This window comes from Struthio camelus, chromosome Z (genome assembly GCF_040807025.1).
Source record: "Struthio camelus isolate bStrCam1 chromosome Z, bStrCam1.hap1, whole genome shotgun sequence".
In the NCBI taxonomy this organism is placed as follows: Eukaryota; Metazoa; Chordata; class Aves; order Struthioniformes; family Struthionidae; genus Struthio; species Struthio camelus.
The window spans coordinates 17469189-17489023 of NC_090982.1; the positions used below are offsets into that span (position 1 = coordinate 17469189).

The 19835-nt window shown below is 40.6% G+C and overlaps 1 protein-coding gene across 2 annotated transcripts in view; it reads right to left on the reverse strand.

The window, feature by feature from the left end:
* SVEP1 (sushi, von Willebrand factor type A, EGF and pentraxin domain containing 1) overlaps positions 1-19835 on the reverse strand; it is a 132069-nt gene that overhangs the window by 56832 nt on the left and 55402 nt on the right. For both annotated transcript variants that reach the window (XM_068927879.1, XM_068927881.1), the window contains 12 exons: positions 16527-16724; positions 13961-14079; positions 12360-12489; positions 11549-11656; positions 11131-11262; positions 9471-9665; positions 8232-8353; positions 5249-5357; positions 2840-3031; positions 2285-2518; positions 1613-1774; positions 673-834 (listed from right to left, as the gene is read on the reverse strand). In XM_068927879.1, coding sequence (XP_068783980.1) covers positions 673-834; positions 1613-1774; positions 2285-2518; positions 2840-3031; positions 5249-5357; positions 8232-8353; positions 9471-9665; positions 11131-11262; positions 11549-11656; positions 12360-12489; positions 13961-14079; positions 16527-16724 — 1863 coding nt within the window. The remainder of the gene's footprint in view (positions 1-672; positions 835-1612; positions 1775-2284; positions 2519-2839; positions 3032-5248; positions 5358-8231; positions 8354-9470; positions 9666-11130; positions 11263-11548; positions 11657-12359; positions 12490-13960; positions 14080-16526; positions 16725-19835) is intronic.

A 19835-nucleotide genomic window follows, 5' to 3' on the forward strand; every position in this document is an offset into this window, starting at 1 on the left:
CACAAAGAATTCACAACTCTGAGAAATCCTTATTTAAACTGTGCTGTTAGGTGACACGTGGACCTCAAAGAATCAAAAAAAATTAACTTGGAGGTATTTTTATCTATTCCACTCACTGCAGTGGAGACAGCTTTCAACTGCAACTTCCCACATCGCCTCCTTCCCCCCTCCCCCCAAGAAGGTCTAAGGACCAAAGACAAGGGTTTTTTTGTACCGTTTTCCCTGTAGACTATTTGCCTTGGGGATCTTTCCGGCAAAACTTTCCCAAAGACTGTTGAGGACAGTTACTTGAAAAAGGAAATGGTACAAACTAAACCAAAATTCAAATTTTTTGCCCAGCAGATGTGGAAACTGTTCCTGAGATAACGGTGATAAAACATACTGCAATTCCCTCCCTCTTATGAATTGGAAAAGGCTTTATTTTCACACAGCTACTCATCAGAGGGCTCATTCTATTCATCTTTAGTTAAGAACTCATCCCGGAAATCAGAAGGAGGGTGTTTCAAAAATTCAGGGTAATAGGAAATGGCCTGTCATTGTGCTGCGAAATTCTGCCAGTCTACACTTAACCATAGGCTGAGTTAAATCTCAGGTAGATGAATTGGACTACATTAGCTGTTGTTTAAACACTGCTTCATTTTTAGAAATTTCATAGCCCCTTCCGCTACAAACCTCCACAGGCTGAGACATCCACAGCGCCTCTTTTTACTGTTGACATATTTTCTGGGCAAGAAATGCAGTTCCTGGATCCAAATGCTGGCTGATATGTGCCAAGCGGACACGATTCGCAGGTTTCAAGACCATTAAGTGAATAGGTTCCCTGCTTGCACTGAGCTATAAGGCAGAGCAATTCATAAAGATTAGGCATTATCCAACAGGAAACATGATGCCTAACCTCTAAAAATAATGCTGAAACCACAATACACATCACAGAGACTGTTTATTTCTGCTATTTTTTAGTTTACTCTGAAGGGCTTCATGGGTACAAAGGGCTAAAAAATGGAATTTTGAAGTGCAGGATGTCGTAAGTTACTGACAGTTCATTTGCAAGTTATTAACCAGTTAATTATTTTCCACATAACTTCACAGATGACTTACTGCAACTCAGCTACTCATTTTTAACCAAAGACAACGACAAGACAACAAACAGAAGACAAAACTAGCAGCTTTTCTTTCAGAAACAAGTTGCAAAGACTGAGCTGTGCTGAGGGGCTCCGTGCCAGAGCCTGGTAGCATGCAATGCAGGCATTTCGTATTCCATCACTGCAGGATGGAGAATAGCTGGTAAGCAGAATGGCATTGTTAGAAGTGAAGTGTGCGCAACTGCACCAGTCAGGGATTACTAGTTCAGGCGAAACAGGCTCATAATCTCACAGAGACAGAACTGAAACAAAGCCTCAGAGATCAGTTCTTCTTGTGCTTAAAACCATTTGCGCCAGCATTCTGCATGCCACGGTGGCGGGGAAATTTCTCTTTGCACGTGTATCAAGGGGCAGTCAGGACTACTCCTCACTTCACAGGCTAGTCTCATTCCAGTACTCCTGCAACGAGGAGAAAAGCGATGGCCACTAGACATTTAAAAGCAACTGCCTGAAGAAGGTGACATTCTCACCTTTGCACTCAGAGATGCTTCTGGAGTGTAGGTACTCCGTATAGCTACCAGATGGACAACTTTTGCATTCCAGCTGCCCTTCCTCGTCTTGGTAGGATCCGGTCCAGCAGCTTTCGCAGGCGTGATGCTCCAGAGAGTAATAGGTACCCAGCGGGCAGTTGACTGTAACATTGGAGACATAAGCTCCCCTCAGAACACACAATCACGCACACTCGCCTTGCGTCCAGAGTTCTCACTTAACCCAGTCCTGTTTATGTGAAATATGTCTCTGCTCTCTTGCATGGGGAACTATCCGGAACCGTCTAAAGATTTCACTGGCTGCAAGAAATGAAATCCAACTCCCTATGTTAGCTACACATCGTCTTCAAGACTAATAGCGTTAAAAGACTGCGTATAAAGCACTGTTTTCCTGAGTATTAACAAGCGTGGATACGCCTGATTTCCCCAAGGGAGTGGAACCTTGGATATGAAAGCGTCCTTTTTCCAAAGTCCTTGGTTATGAACACAAACATCCTCTAGAAGTCAGACTGCGCAAAGCATTGCAGAGTTTATTGTTCTGGGAGACCACAAGCAATGGGTTGTGCCAATCGCTTACCCTCTGCAAACATTGCCTAAAACCCTGCTTTTTAAAATGATTTTAAATACGTGTAAGGAGTAAGTCATCTGGCTTACCACACATTCTTCCCCTCAGCACGGAGCCAGGCCTGCAGAAAAGAAAAGCCTTCTCGGTCTCCAGCGAGTTGCTGTCAGCTACAATGAGTTCGGACGCAAACTGAAAAGAATACATGGGTTCCTTACTGAGAGTCCTATTCAGCCTGTTCGTGATAGTCTCTAGAGTTTTAAGGAGTCTTTGCTGGTTTTCCAGTTCCAATGTATCATTCCTTTCATCAGGCAATGGCACGCTAGCTGGGATTTAAAGAGAACACACAACAAGCATACAGATTTTACGGTCAGCACTTCTAGTGTACTCTGGGAGTGCAACACTCAGTCTTGCCAGTGCAAAGTGGAAAGCAGGCCATGTGCACAGCGCTCTCCATGAACAACATGCTGTGATCTTCCCCAAACAGAATGCCTGAGCAAACCGGGCTATGAATGTCTCCAGAGAACTGTCATCTGCATTTCTAGCAGGCTTTGTGAACTGAAGATAAAGTTTTACTGAATGTATTAGAAATATATATTTTTAAAAAATAAGGAATAGGAGAAGGGAAATATTGTGATTTCCCTCACCTGTGATGTTAAATATTAACTTAATTTTGTGGTCAGTCATTGGAATGTTGAGCTTCTTATGTCTTTTGACCCGAGCAGGTGCTGCCTTTACAGAGGCAGAGAGATGCTTGGATAGGTCTTCTTCCTGCACTGTATCAATGAAATCACCATAGGAATAATCCAGCTGGTTTGCTGCCCCCCAACCAGCAGGTCCTGCCAGGCATTAAGAAAGAAGGGAAAAAAAAGAGAAATATAATCATGTAGAAACTTGCCGCCTGTCATATTTACATTTATTTTTAAAATACCTCCCCTATAGAATGGGATCTATTTGAAGCTCCGGACAACGTGTGTTGGCTTTGCCTAGGCAAAAAAGTTTTAATGGTATAATAAGGTGTTAGTCAAAACACAACTCTCCCTTTGTTAACAACCCCCTGCCTGTAAGCAGAGTTCCACCATTCTTTATGCTGATACCACTTATTCTGGTTTAGTAAAAGTAATGAACCATGCCGGATGTAACATGCATGTAGCAGGATTTTGGCTAGCGATTTCATCAGCTCCATACAGAAAGAAAAAGTAAACAAGTCTCTCTGATGATCAGTGAAGCCCCATTTATAGCCTAGAGCTCCTAAACTTGTGTCTTTAGCCAAAGACTTAAAAAAATACTCCTATAAAAGTTATAAAATAAATTTCTGATAGAAGTAGCAATTCTCTTCCTGCTCAGTCTTCACACAGGCCCTTCTACTGCCAGTAACATCTTCTACGACAAATTCAAATCCTCTCTTCTTCTTCCTGTTTAACTATGGCTAACATGGCTTATGCCACGTGTATCTATTACACCTCTTTTGCATAACTCTTGCAACGGTTGTACCTGCCTGCCCTCTCAGAAGAGGACGGTGGATCACCTGACATGTTCAGTCTTCTCAATTAGACGTTTACTATTATGTCTAGTGGGTTAAATTCACCTCCAGTATAATGTCCTGATGTAATTAGCTACAACGTGCATTCAATTAGCTTATCCTGCTTAAACATTTGTTTCTGTACAGAATCTGCCTTTTCATAATGACTGAAATTAGAGGCACATGGTCTATTTCATTAATCTAGCTCTTTTTCTGGAAAAGGTGAAAGTATAAAGAAATTCTGCCTAGTACTAGCTAACAGTCATCTAGATTATCCTTAGTTTACAGCAAAACTTAGGTAAGTTAACCCCATAGCTCTGGGGTTAATACTGTGCAATTATTCCATAACTAATCTTCTAAATTATTGCCTCTTATGACCTGAGGGGAGCTCCGATCTTCACCCTCCCTGAGGTAAAATCACAAGAAACTCCAGAAAAAGCAATAAGGTTATTCTGAAAAGAAGCTAGCATGAATTAAAACAGAACAGAGCCCTATATCTCATTTCCTCAACACTGTTTTCACTGCTTTAGATGACCTTTGAAATGAGTTCCAGCTGTCATTAATAATCCCCCCTCCTTTGATGACAACTGGAAATTGCACCCTCTCTGTTTGGTTACAAACAAATGTGCCCTCATCAAACGCAGTGACGCATGTCTGAAAGGTGGTGAGAATATAAAGGAAGCTGTAGCAAAGTAATCCCTTTATGAACCCCAAAAAGAGCCAAGCCCTAAGGCAAAGTAAGCATTCTGAGGTTGCCCTGCCAAATGCCTCCCACTAAGATAGGTGATGTCAGTTCATTTTCTGTTTTAATGTGTTCTTAGCCTCTCTGCCCTAAGCACCCCCAAAGGACTCAGAAGCGCCAATCACAACAGCTGTACAGCATAGACACTAATATGCTTGAAAATGGACTGACACTGACAATGTACTTGGCATAAAGCACAGTAGGAACAATCGTGAGGACTGGCACAGCTTTCATTCAGATACGACCACAGCCTGAATCCTGCAAAAAAACTGTCCTTGCATACAGAAAGTCGTTTCACAGCTAACAGGCAAACTTAAGCTCTTTTAGCTTTACATGGTCAGGGTAAGGACAAGCATGGTGAAGGGACAAGCAATACGGGAGCAACAAAAGCAAGGGAGCAACAAAAAGCTCCCTTTTGTCCTGACGCTCTCCAGAATCCTCCATTGTTCTTTCTGAGTCTTTTGGTTTGAAACTGTATATTTTTAAAAAGTTCCTTTCCTGAAGGCTAAACAAGCAGGGTGTGTTGGTTCTCTGTCTTTTTTCTCTTCATCATGAACCATCCCAGTAAACTTTTCCTCTACATGTGTGCTATATAGGAAGCACTAACAAAATCAGATAATAAACAGCTTCATAATACTGTTACCAAACTTATTATTTAATTGCTTGGTATATTAGGAGCTCTGTAACTGTTTTCTTTAAATATTCCACACAACACAGGGCAGTACTTCAGAACAAAAGCAATTAAGCCACATTAAGCCTGGATGACTAACAGTCTATGCAATCAGTAATTACCAATGGCAAATCCATTTTCGTAATCGTAATTATATTCTAAGCAATGTTTATGTGTCTGGTCTTCCAATCTGCAGTCAATATCATCAGCATCATTACAGAATGATGGGACCTTCAAACAGAAAGAAGAATAACATTAAAAGACAAAATTACATAGCCACCCCGGCTGAAAAAGAATTCTAATTACGATGTAAAGCACCTGTCCTGCCCTTTCTCTGACACCAGATTTCTCCTTTCACAAGTCTGTTATAATCCTGACAAGGTCTGCTGGAAGAAATATATTCTATTGATACAGCTGGGAAAGAACAGGAAAACTTGTAGGCATGCAAGTTCCTTTGCATACTCTTAACATTTATGTAAGACAAGAGGTCCATTCAGTTAACCTCTGTACCATTCTTGCTCACAAAATCCCCTAATACAGAAGAAAGTTTAGGCTTGTTTCTCCAAGCTGAAGACAACAGGAGAGCTTACAGGTCTGAAAACATCTTGTTTTTTTTCTAGGCAAGTAACCTGTAATTCTGCCGGAGTTACAGCAACACTGTTAGTATGTTTCTAGCTTTCAAACCTTGTTTCTTCATGTCCATCTCCTCCCTACCCATGGGGAGGAACTCATGCATTCCTTCAAGAGACCTCAGAAGACAGGGGAAGTCATATGAGGAGAAGGACAGGCTTTTGAACATGGTACACAATCAGATGCTGAGGAAACTAGATAATTGTGGTGGCTTTACCAGAGCACTGGTAAAGAGGCTGGATGCCTCTATGTGGCTTACTTAACTTCCTGGTGCTTGTCTCCCAGTTTAGGATAATAGCAGTGGCATACAACTCCACTGCATGAAGGCTGTAACCCAGAAATACTTGTAAAACCTTGAAAGAGCCCCTCCTGAAATACGCTACAAAAACAAAGAAGTATTTCCAACCGCATGAACAATGCATTGGAGAGAAGGGTGGCTCTCCATTGTAGTGACAAAGAGTCCAGCTACTGGAAAGCTGCAAAAATTTGGGCCATGCAAGGGCTCACACCTTCTCACTATTGATTTCCATGGGGGCCTGCCTGGGATGTGGCATGGCCTCAGGGCACTAGTAGTCCTTAACAGCTCCCAATCAGCCTCTCCAGAGGCCTTTCCTACATCCTCTGCCCTCAGGCCCATTTAAGCTCAGTTCAGGGGCTTAGGTTGCTGCCTGAGCAATGCTGGAGGAGTACGGATCTCTAGCTCAGCTACAGCTATGCTGATATCTGGCTATAGACCCTGCTGATCAAGACCTTGACCTGCAGATTGACTTCTTAGCTTGACTTTGGACCTGCTTCAACCTTAGGAACTGGCCTAGTGATCTCAATTCTTGCTTGAACCTTGCCATGCTTTTCTGTTTTTGCCTTGCTTGGGTGCTGTGGTACTGGGCTCTGCCTGGTGAGGCCTGCGCGCTGCTGGCTGTGATGTATGCCTTGACCCTTAACTTCCCTGCCCTTCGCAAGCAGCTGACCCTTGCTGCTCTCTAACAGAATGACCTTGGAAAACACTGAACAGAAAACACTACAGAAACCTTCTTGGTACTGGTGATTTCCTCTCTCCACAAAGGCAGTGGAGGCTCTATACGATTAGATGAAAGCATGAATGATTTTTTTGATCAACTTCATATTTCTCTTTCCAGGAAGTTTCAGAGCAGGGTGGGCTCTGAGAGGTGTTTCTGAATTTCTTTGCTTTTTCCATATCACTTTTTCATTAGAGAGGTGGCTCCTGCTAACTCTCTTCCTCTCCTCAGATCTCTGATAAAATTCCAAATTCTTAGGAGCAGGACTGGGCATATTCAAAATAGTCTTCATAACTCTTTTCCCAGACTGTTGCCTTTCGATGTAACTGCTTGGACTGGTCATCAGGCACTTATCTTGCTTTCTGGTTCCAATGCTGTAAGCACTGGAACCTGGTAGTAGGTGATAAATATGCTCTCAGGAGAAAGGAAAGGAAATAAAACAAAGATTTTCCTACTGGAAGAGAATAAACCCGAAGCAAGACAAGTGAGTGACAGATGTTTAGGCCCTGGTGCCACAGGCTGCCTGGAAGGGTTATGTAGGCTTTGAACTATTTGAACAGGTCAAATAGTGGTCATCTGCATCCAAAGCTGCAGGAATTTGTCCATTAGCTGTATGTGTTAATAATGCTTTTGAGTTAATGGTGGAGCTTTCAGCACATGGATCTTTCCGTGTCCTCCAGAATCTGTACGTGTCCAATGTTCTCTTCCAGGGCAATGCTATCGGACTAGGCCTGGACTGTCAACTCCTTAGGCCACCCCTCAAAATCCTGCCGCTTCTGCTCTGTGGCTGTGGATATAATTGTGGATTAACAGACTGTGGTACTGAGGTAAAAAGGAAAAGATGCTGCAGAAAAGGAACGGGCTACCCCTTCACATTCAGGGTCATAGAGCTCTTTTTGATAACAGGGAGAACTCAGAAACTTGAAAAATCTGAGAACACTGAGCAAATTATTTAAATCACAGCCACTGGATTTAAGTGCCTGAACTTAAGTAACAACCTTGGAAGGTTGTATATGCTTGTATATATGCATATTTAATTATATAGGTATACTATATATATTCTATATAAAATATATCTTGGCATAACATCCGACTTTCAAAAGTAACATTGGGTTTAAGGCACAACTGACTGAGTTTTTCAAATATGCACAGGTATCTTTGGAAGCCTACTGAAAACCTGTAAGTCAGGTCTCCAAGCTTCTTGGAGACCATCCTAATAGGCTGATTGGATTCTTTCATAAGTAACTGCACTGAAGACGGCAGTGAGTTACATTAAAATGCCTACGTATCCTTTTCATCTTTAAAGGGCATATTTCATCTTCTGAAATGAAACAAAACTTCCGTTTCAAGTTTCTGTGCTATTTTCCTTGTAAGCAATTAGTCAGCTTGAAAAAGTAACAATTAGGTACATATTGGGTGGGGGGGAAGTAGTAGAAGAAAGGACTATTTACTAACCTACCATTTTACCAAGCGCACTCTGGAAGGCATCAGCAAAACTATTTAGAAGACTGTTGTCATCACATCGTGTTGCTTTATAGAGCATCTCAAAGGATTTGAACCCATGGTTTGCAAAACGATTTACTGAAAAATGGAGAAAAAATTGTATTGGTCAGAGTAATAATTTCAGAGGACTGGCTGAAACTAGATTCCTCTAGTCTAAGAAGCATTGCCTTTAAATCAGCAGCTCAGACTCCCAGTGCTGTATATGAAAATGTATCGGTTAGTTTAAAAACATTCAGTTCAGTCTCAGCCAATGGAGTTGAATATGACAGCACAGAGAATGCCCCTCAACAGGCATGAAACTTCCACAACGCTGCTGAATACTTCAATGTGAAAGCTACTGGAGACTACAGATGACAGTCATTGACCTATCTCAGTATTTTCTTAACGGGAGCAACCTGTGAACAGGCATAACATCAACCTCCACACTTCCTACAGAGGGAGAAGCAACAGATATTAAAATGCTATTACTCTTTGGCTAAATGTGGAAAAACTCTCACCCAGAATTTAAGCAAGTCAAAGTTTCTAAGTATGCAAATTATGGATTTTTGCCTCACAGGTAGGTCTGAAACATCACTCTTGTTGGCTTACAGCTGAAATACTGCACTTGTTTGCTGAAACCAAGGAACCCACTCCGATGAAAGTGGACACAACATAGTACCAAGACTGGCTTCAACTGCAGCTCTTATATTCATATTTGATTTAAAAGGCCAGCACAGCTGAGAAAGTCCACGGCTGAAGTTTTGCATATGCTCATCTCAAATAAGAAAATACATAAGAACTTCTGATTTGGTGGAAAGTGGCTAGGTAACCACAGCATTTGCACTGACAATTTGCAAAAGCTGACGAAATTACTGTTGAAATGGCACTGTTAGTGTTGTCCACAGAAAAACTATTTCAAATGCTAACGACAGACGAACTTTAACTTTGACATCTTGGCTGTCTTCTGAATCCCAAGATTCAAATTTTACTACTACTTTTATATTTTAGAGACCTTCTGAAATAATACATTTAAAGACTTCTAGGCATTCTTTTTGCAATATTTCTAACAGTTTAGTGGCAGAGGACAGAGCAAATTTGTTACCATTAAACAGCTGTCCTAATTTCTAAAATACTTTTATTTACTTCCTCCTTAGACACGTTGTTTGAGCTTCCGATTATTTTTTTCAAAACTAAGGCTAATATTAAAAAGACTTACAAGAGCAGTCGGGCCACTCTGGAGAATAAGGTGGCTTCCAGACACCATCCTCATAAGCACAATAGTAATTTTCACTTGATCCTTCTGAAAAGCTAAAACCCTCTGCGCAGCTTAACGTGCAATTAACACCTGCTTCGTCTGATGTGCATGTAAAATCACCATTCACAGGCTCAAAGGAGATTTCACAACGGGAACCTACGGAAAACACACAGATTTTATATATGGATGATTGTAGTGAAGCAAGTATGTACACAGGAAAACTGCAGATAAGATTTCCAAAAGCACCAAGTATCAATCTGATTCTACTTCTGTTGCAAGTCTGTGCAGCTACTTCTCGTGATTTCCATAAAAGCAGAATTAGGCTAGTGCTACATTCTTCTTGAACTCTGTCATTGAAATTTTAATCCAGAAACAAAGACTCAATCTGTGATATATATGAGAAAAGAAAACAAATTTAGAAATGCAAGACTTAAAATTTTCTGTACTTTTTCAAAGGTGCATTTATGTCTGTAGTAAAATAATACAAAACACTAAACCATATCTTTTCTGCAAACTTGCATGAGCGAATTAAACTATGTTACATACTGAATTCTGAAACTAAGCATTATTTGTTCTGCACTGTTGCAGCAACACATGGATTTGATCTGGCTATATAAGAAGCCAGAATTACCTTAGGACTGTAAAGCCTCAGTTAGAATATATTTTTATGAGATCATTGTGAAGAACTTGAACATTTGAAAATGTTATGTCCCAGTCACTGAGAACACAAAAAGTCTGAGGTGGTCTAGAATTTAAAATAATGCTGATTCTAAGAACTGGCTTTTTCTTGTTAAGTTTTACAAAAGTATATAAGAAATTAGGATATCCATCTGCAAGTTACCTTTTTGTAAACCTATGATCAAAACTCCAGTTTGCATGACTTTAAATTTTCTGTTCACTAGCAGATTTTTTTATATAGCTGTCCAACATTAGCATTAGAGGGCAGAATTAAAGCGGAATTTTCATCCTTAGTTCTTCATCTGCCAAATAGATGTTTGGCCTTTAAAGAAGAAAGCGGACTTGATAACTGGGAGCGGGGGGAAGAAGTGTCTATGCAAGCAATAAAAATACATGAGTATATTTATAGGCATAGCTAGCTTCTAAAACCTAAAATGTATTGTAATACCTGCTGGGATATTTGCAGGTGATCACAAAAATCTTTCCATGGAAATTCTCCTTTCTAACTACATACTCTACAGATTTCATGTGAGACTTCAAGAACACCTGTTAATCTGTTTCGCCCTGCATTTGTCACTGACAAACAACTGGATCCATTACCAAAAGTTTTACTGCTTAATGAATAGTAACTTCAGTGCTTCTACACTCATTTGAATTTATAGGACCCAATTCACCGCTGTGCTGCTTCAGTCTTAGATAATCTGCTAGTTTAAAAAAATATCCTTACTGCCTTCAAGTTACTCCCATATAAAATGGGAATAACTAAATGAAAAAGTGTAGACTGAATGAAAAAGCGGAGTAGGGTTGTATCCTTTGTCATATTCAGTCATAACAAAGCTATACATTCTTGCTGGTTTGTGGATACCGATCCGTAGTAACAAATGTTACACTATGGCACAGAAGGATCTGTGCCAGCAGACACAAAAAAATTAGGATAACAAACCTTTGATGACAATATGGATCTCACATGTCCTATTATTGCCAGACGGGTCCGTAGCTGTGTATTGAACTGTTGTCTCTCCTTTGGGGAAGAGATCTCCAGGTGCATGACTTCTAGTAATAGTCAGTGCAGCACCTAGAAGAGTCAAATGACAACTTAAAATATCGATAAGAAGGCTCTTCTGGCCTAGCTCACTGAAGATCTTCCTACTGACACCGAACGCAAAATCAGCAAAATAGGATTGCTGGTACTCAAGCCTGGCAAGCGGAGAAGGAAATGGCAGCGTGCCTTCCAAATAGTATGTTCCTAAAAACAAATAATTAAAAAAAAAAATCTGGAATGCCAAGGCATCATAGGTAAGCAGTGTGGAGCTCCCCAGTCTCCCACTGTCATGTATATGCTTTGGGGTGCATTGCCTCACCTGAATTGTCTGAAAACTGAGGTTCTTCCCATGTGGCTGGGTACTCCTTCTCCAGTGCTTGCACAGCGGGTGGGGATCTGCATCTGTCAATTACAGGAGGTTCTGTATCTACATAATTCGAAGGAATGACATGAAATTAGTTCACTGAACTGTACTCACACTCAGGTAAAATCTGTGATCAGAAGAAGTCATTTAAACAGCAGTTTAAGTTCACCTCAGGAGATATAATAAAGTTAGGTGCACCCTTGTGAGTACACTGCTAACTGGTAGACGCTGAGGGAAAGGAATGGAAATAAGACAAGGCAAATTATTCAGCTGAACTCTTGGTTCCTGCATTTTGTTTTGTTCCACAGAGCCAATCTTTGCTCACAGGACTGCTGAATGACGAGACTGTCTGATACAAATATTTGAACAATGAGTTGCATTAGGAACATGCAAGAACTTTTAAAGTTCTTTGTCGGTATGGAGTCTTTCAAGAAGAAAAAAAAAAGATGCGTATGGTGAACGCAGTAAAAAATTTACTTACAACATAGCAAGGCATTTAATTTTAGCAAAAGGAGGAGAAATCTTGAGGTTCAGGATGAAGAACATAACACAATACAACCCAAACAAAGCATGTGGCAGCAGTGATGCTGCCACTATGCAGACTGGGGCTCAAGATCAGCAAAGCATTTAAGGAGATGATTCTTGGGCTTATACGTGCACACGTAAAGGCCACAGTGATTCACAGTCTTTTTCTGCACAAAATGAGAAGATTTCCTCCATGACAGACTCTTCCCCACTGATTTTTAGCAGCAGATACTTAACTTACCAATAACCTTGACACTGAACGTACAGCTTGCCTCATTGCCTGACTTATCAACCGCTGCGTAAGTAATAGCAACTTCGCCGATCGGGAGAAGATACGGTGGTATGAAAGCTGGGGTAACATGAACTGAGACCTTTTATAGGAAGACACTTGTTACTTAAAAAACAAACATGGTTAGTAATCACAACACTCATATATTTCAAGAAATGGACGCTAAACTGTGTTGTTTAACAACGTTAACCTTGTCCACACCTGAACGCAATTAGCCCCTTCATGTAACAAAGGCAGACTGTGCAGAAGACTGCCTTGCTTCCCTTCCTGAGACTGCCTTCTTCACAGCAAGTGGGATTTACTGGCTCAGGTGCTGGACCTTATCCTGCTGTACTTCATAGCCTCGTGCATTAAGACAATCAGAGACTGACTCCTGTCTGCCTCAATACACCGAACTGCAAACTATGCTTGCTCAGGATGTGCTTTGTCTGCAGTTCAGGTCTCCAGCTGCAGAGGCAGTAGTCCTAGGAGATGTGTGGGGCAGACAGCTGTGAGCCACAAGGACTTAACGTATCCAGTTTTAATCTATATGCGTTTGTGAGTCAACAGACCAAAAATGCTTCAAACAATTCTGGCAGTACAAAGTAGTCCTTCATTTGGAACAAATGACACTTACATGCTCTCCATGGCCCCTTCATATGGGTTAGAACTGTGTAAAGGCACCTCTCTCTAAAAGAATCAGCTCCACACGAGCAAAATAGTTTATCTGAGAACTACGGCTTTGACAAACCAGCTACAACTGAGAGCTAGGGTAATTTGTTTCTGTGGCGTAATGAATGATCCTCTGTCAGCAGAGCTATACTAGCTGAGCGTGGCTGTACTGTAACAAAAAATGTACTAACTTAAACCTCTTTTACTGGGACAGCCCACAGCTTCCAAGTGAAAAACTCCTGTCTTTGCAGCAGATTAAGAGCACGCACACAGTCACTCTTCCTCTGCTGACTCACGATAATGCATGCATGCAGTTGCTGTAACTTGATCATGTCTGAGCCTGTAGGGAATGTCACTCTTCATGAAACAGCTCTGTAGCAAATTCTCCTTATAACTCCATTCCCAGCCCTCTGCTACCCATTGCAGTCAAAGGCCCGTGTCTGAAACTTGCATGGCATAGAAAAATGGGATTTTTCTCTCTCACTCAGAAAGCTGAATCAAGTTTTTACTTATCACAGCACGCTCTTGTTAGCCTTTTAGATTAATGAACTGGTTTACTTCCTTATGAGAGGAGTTTATTAAACTCCTTCACATTCTAAGAGCTCATTTTTAAAGCGGCTGTCTCCGTTTTATAAACAAGGGCACATTCTTTCTTTTGACCACATAAATTAACCATACGAGATTTTATCCACTTAAACACCATGCAGGGTCCTGTGAGTGCATAGCCTTAACTGAGAAAAAAATGCTGAATTCTCAAGATACAAAGCGTTCAGCAGATCTTTCTTCTACTCCTGCTTACCAGAAAAAGAAATTCTAGTGGTTTAGAAAATTAATTCTAAATAGCCAGCAAAAGAATGCTATTAAAAGACTGCACCCAGTCAAATGTACAGATTTTAACTTGCCTCATCTCCAGAGTTATCTTCGGCTGTTGGGACCTGCCAGCTGACATTAGCAGAATTCTGATGTTCCAGAGTCTGAGTCTCAATATCTTCTGGACAGCGGATCCGAGGAGCTTCAATATCTGAGCCAGAAAAAGACAAACTAGTTTTACATGTGGGATTATAGCAATAAAATCTCTGTAATAATGAGACTGCCACTTATTACAACCGCTGCTTTCCGTGCTGCCTGGACTTATTTTTTTTATTTTGCATTTTTCGCACGCTTCCTGCCTCTGCCTCTTGTAATTCTTGCCTACTTGCTCATACATAAATAGTAAGTTCTCCTGGGGAAGGGACTGCTTTTTGCTGTATTTTAGTACATGCTTTAGCACAATGAGACTCTTGTCCCTACATGCAACCGTAAGGCAAAGAATAAATAAGACAGAATGATGACTTAGTTTCTCTTATTATTCATTTATTCGTTAGATGCATCTGCTTATCGAAAAAGAATGGCTTCTCTGTCCTTTCACTTCCGAAAATCCATGCATGACACATACAGATATAAACACTCATTTCCAATCATCAATGACTTAAAAGAAAAACTATTTGTGACATGACATACGCACTATGAGCAAGACAGTAGTGAATCTCATGTCTTTTGGAGCATGGTGTAGAACTGACTTGAAAAGAAACAGCAACGACGTTTCTGGCACCAGTTCCTGGAAAACTCCTGCTGCAAGGTGCTACGCATGACAAATGGGATCTTCTAGTCACAAATGTGACAATACTGGACGGTTTCAAAGGACTGCTGCTATAATATGGGGAACACCGCCAGCCACATTTAAGCCTCAACTTTCTCTGACAAACTTGAAGTACTTCATTATTTCCCTGGCATAGGGCCTCTCAAAACATTTGTGGTCAGGTTATTTTTTATTGCTGCAGTGTTGTTTGATAAATGGTCTCTAGACTCATGAGACAAGGACAACAGCATTCAGCTCTGAACTCATATATGCCCAGGAGGCTTTAAAACAACTCAGGACTGATACTGCTTATATTTTTATTGCTAAATAGTTCCAGCAAAGACATAACTCAGGCAATTAAAGCCCCATAATTAAGAGCACTAAACAATAAATACAAGTGGTTTTGCCTTCCTCTGAACTCATTCTGATGAAAACTTTACTAGAAATGCACTCTTTAAATAACTGCCAGTTATGATTCACACTCCCCTGACCACAGCCTTCAGGCTGGGGCAAATTCCATTTAAAAGTGAATTCTGAAGAAAGACTAATAGATAAGTCATAAAGAAAATGGCTTTTTGACCTGGCAGCAACATTTTGGCAGCAAAATAGAGACAACAACAAGAACGAAAGCAATTGAAACTGCACTCGTCTGCAATAGGGAAGCACAGCGTTCAGAGATTCTTGGTGCCGCTTATTTTAGGGTTTTATGCCGTGGTAATATCTAAAAGCCTGATCCCAAGCCACGCTGCTTCATCTCAATCCAAACACTTCAGCCAGTAGCCTTATACTGGGATCCCATCAAATATTAAAAACTGCGGTTTGGCACAGGTTTACACAGAAGATTCAGAACAACAATGTGGTACATCACACTGTGGGAAATTATTTGTTTAAAGGGAAGGATAAAATCTTCCTGCCTATTACACAGAAACAGTTCCCACCTCAGTTTCTGAACTGATTTAGCATGATGACTGTCACAACTTTTTTTCTGTACTGCTCTTTTATGCAGTCCGTGAGGACCCTTGTTCTACCTGAAATCACTAGTTCTGCCAGCACGGCGGTTCACAAAGAGGTGAGCAGTAGCTCTCAGACAGATCGCACTTTACCTGTATTCTGCTATAATCCAAAGCCAAAGTCTTTCCAATTCAGCGTGTATGTGTGTAAGAGAACAAATAATTTAACACTTCTAGAAGAGGTGGGCAACCACGACAGAACCATATTCAAATGCATGTCACCGTTTTCTGTCCATCTATATATACTCCATGCAGCTCTGACAGCCAGTTTTGGCTTAAACTCCTGCGCACTGTTACTGAAGGCAGGTAAACAGCTGTAGTCAACTCAGAGCCAAATGAAAAGAAGCACCTCTCTGTAGTGTGTATACCAGCCAAGGTTTATACAGGATTTCCATATCTGCTCAGATTACAAGGGCTACGTAAACCTGTGACAAACCAATAGCAGTATTATGATTGTTATATTACTAGGAGTATGGTTTCCACTTTGGCCACTTTTGAGCTAAGGGCTTTTCACTTTCACTCTGAAATTTCCAGTTTATCTCTGTGTCAGGCCTTTAAGCAGGCAGCTTCCCAACAAGATATGTACAAGATGGAAGCTAGGAGAGGCAGCTCATGATGAACATTGTGAGACTGCTCTCCAGCAACCCTTTGAGCTCCACATATTCATTACAAACTTCAAGTAACCTGATAGCCAAGCTACAATGGCACAAACAACATTCTTAATAGGCTGCTTATATGGAGCTTTCCTCAGTGCGAGTCTATCCTCATTTTGTCCTTTGTTAGGTCTTTCTCTTAACAATGCACTCGTGTACACAGAAATGATTTTGTGCTGGTCTCTACCTTTACATAGAGCCTCCTGGATGTTTGCACTCCATCTCCCAAATGAAATGCACCTTATTTCTTCTTTAGCTCCAGATAAGATGAATCCCTGGGGACAGCTCAACTGGCACACAGTCCCAGAAACAGCTGGCTCCAGCCCACAGCTTGGAGGGAGTACTGTTACACCTGCAGGTTTCTGGAAGATGGGGCAACGCACTTCTACAAGAGACCAGCATAGCGTTATCAATTGGCATACATAAAAATGTATGTTTAAACCAATCCGCAAATAAAGTCACACGGCACTGCAGAGGGAGTACAAAAATATATAGACTTTTTTGAAGAGTCTGCACGCTCCTCACGTGCTTCAGAACCACTAGAAACTCTGCTAATGCTTTGTTCTTCAGTGCTGATTGAGGTAAACAGCACCCAGTATACCAGGTCTTTTATTTTCTTGCTCACGCTTTTCACTGGGACAGAAATACTGGGTTTTTGGTGTGGCTCCACTATGCTCTACTCTACCTCTCTCTCTTTTCTTTTTTCCATAACTTCACCTGTCATGACTGCGTTGTAGCTGCATCCTGTTGCCTTCTATGGAAATTGGATCTCTGTAGCAGGAGAGGGGTAACAGTTTTGTATATGTTGCCTTCTACAGCTTTTACATTATCTCATGAAATAATAATGGGAGAAGGACAAGGACATCCTGCCAGGAGCTGACCTTAGATCAGGGAAATGGCATCTGAATTTGCCTACTCCTCTTCAAAGTGGATGAAATTAAGCTTGGCTGTGACTATATTCAAGCCCAGAGGTACAGACTCAAGGGAACTACAAATGGCAGCAGAAAAGTAGGAACTTTCCTGTAGATATAGGAATGGCTAATAGTTGCTTACGGGATGAAAATCCACGTTTTAAAATATTTCATTATTTGGATTCATTACAAATTCTGAAGAACATTCACATCAAAGTTTAAACTTCAAAAAAACCCAATTAACTCAATTTTCACAAAAACTTTGTTCTATTTTTTGAGCTGCTGTTTTTACCATGCAAGACAAGGAATGTTATTTTTACGGCAAACATGGAAACATTAACAAGCAGGGCAAAAAGGGGCATCGGACGCAGTTAACAGGCTTTCAGTAATGCATCTTACAATAGGTAATAAACAAACATGGCAGAAGAATGCTCCAGCCTTTATAGCAAATGAGAAAGAAGAGCTGTAAGTCTTCAGCTAGTCAGTGGAGAAAACATACAGGTCTTAATGCAAGGGACACACAAAGAACAACCCAATCCAGCTACAGAGGGCAGACCTCTGTTCACCCCTTAGCAATGCTTTAACGACCCAAAAGGGATTCTCATTCAGAACACTTCATATCTTTTTCCTCTCCTCTCCCAAAATATGCAGCAAGTCATTGAAAGCTGGCTCTTCTACACGAAACAAAATTTAAGGAGTCTACGCATTTTAAGCATTTCCTGCCCTTTAAACTCTCAATACTGAAAATGTGTTTACACATGTTTTTGTTTAAGGCTAAACAATTAATAACTGCAATTCATTTCAATAGGCTGCAAAGACCATAAGTGTTAACACATTTGTTCACTTCAGGCAGAGACAATATTAGCTATGAAATGTAAAACTAATCTGTCAGAAAAAATCCTAACTTTTGCTCGTTCACCACAGGAATGAAACTGACAAATAGCAGAAAGAATGGTTGAAAGAATATTCTAAAAGAAAAGCTAAAGGCACTAAGATCTGTATCACTCAGATGACAGAGAACAATTAGGGGAATGGTTGTGAAAGGTGTAAGCATGAAAAAAAAAAAGGAAAATTACAGTTGTGGGGAAATGGTAACAGTCCTCCTGGTTGGGATGCTTCCAGCTAGGCCACCGAAATCCTAGTAAGACACAACCCTGAATCATCCAACAAACATTCAGAATAACCTTTGGCACTTCCAGTTCTAGAGAATCTCTTCTCAGTGGGACAGATCTTTACCAGAAGTAAGTTGTAACAGTGCTATTTGGTTCTTTTATCTGTTCTCATTACAGAATTTGATAAAGCTGATCCAGAAAGTCTGGATTTCATGAGAAGCAGAGTGATATCCATGATATTAGTCTTACAGATAGGGAATTAACCGAGGTAGAGGAAAAAAAAACTTCCAAGGAGAGACAGGAATCTGCTTTTGTCTGCAACTGCCCGTGATGAACTACAGCAGTATATTATAATTCATCATCATCAAGATGCATTTGAATGCAATAATTAAAGAAAGGACTGCCAAGCAAATCATGCCTCTTTCATTCAAACCCACAACGACAACAGAGGATCAGGGAAAAGAACTGGCCAACCACAATTTGAAGTGTGGAACATTAATTTTTCAACACTAGATGGCATCAATATCCTTGATGCCATCTGGTCTCTTACCTTTCTTCACTAACCCTTGAACAAAGCAAGGAGAACAATAATTTGCAAAATTCTGTAACTTAAAAGTTCTGGATATTAAACTTTCATTAGCGAAGTACAATAGGGAAAGAAACAAAAGCATATAAAAGTAGAGGTTTTTTTCCAGCTTGGACAAATGACAAAGCCTCTCTTTTTTACAAGATATATTGTTTTTAAGCACAGCCTACAACACAATGTAACCTGCTCAGAAGTAACTCCTTGCAAATACCATCTTCCATGGAAAAAAATCGGAATTAAAAATACACGTAAGAGACAAACTTGCATTAACTTCCATTCTTTCTGTAAAAAGATGCATATGACAACAGACTTTACAAAAGCAAATGTAAACAATGCAGACTATGTTATGATACGGCGTCAGCTATGGTTACGGAGGGCTGTAGTACGGTGTCAGTGAGATAACTTTTAAAAATGGTAAACTGATGTCCACTCAAACCAGAAAGGGTTCAGAAAAAAAACCTCAGAGGGTACCCTGACATCCAAAATATCTGCCTCAAGGTGGGAGACTGAACCTTAATCCACTTCATTTTTCTAACAGAAGAGTAGGAAATGAATAAATCAGCAGTTACAAGCACCTAAATATGGAAGGATTTCTGCTTTCTTTCATCTAGCAGATGATAAATGATAGTTAGAAACTATTCAGTCTAGAAATAAATGGGAGAAACTGTTCAGTCTAGAGATAAATGGGGAATGTCTCCATGATAATAATAAACATTTTGAAAATGAGTAAAAGGACACTTTTGTCGGGGGACATACTATGAGAGACTCTTCTGGTTTGCATCCTTCCATGAATGAAACTCCACACAACTATAACGATGAGCAATTTAGGCAAGCTTGTTCTGCACAGCAGTCATGATTTTCCCAGTATACACTTCTCCCTCTGGGAC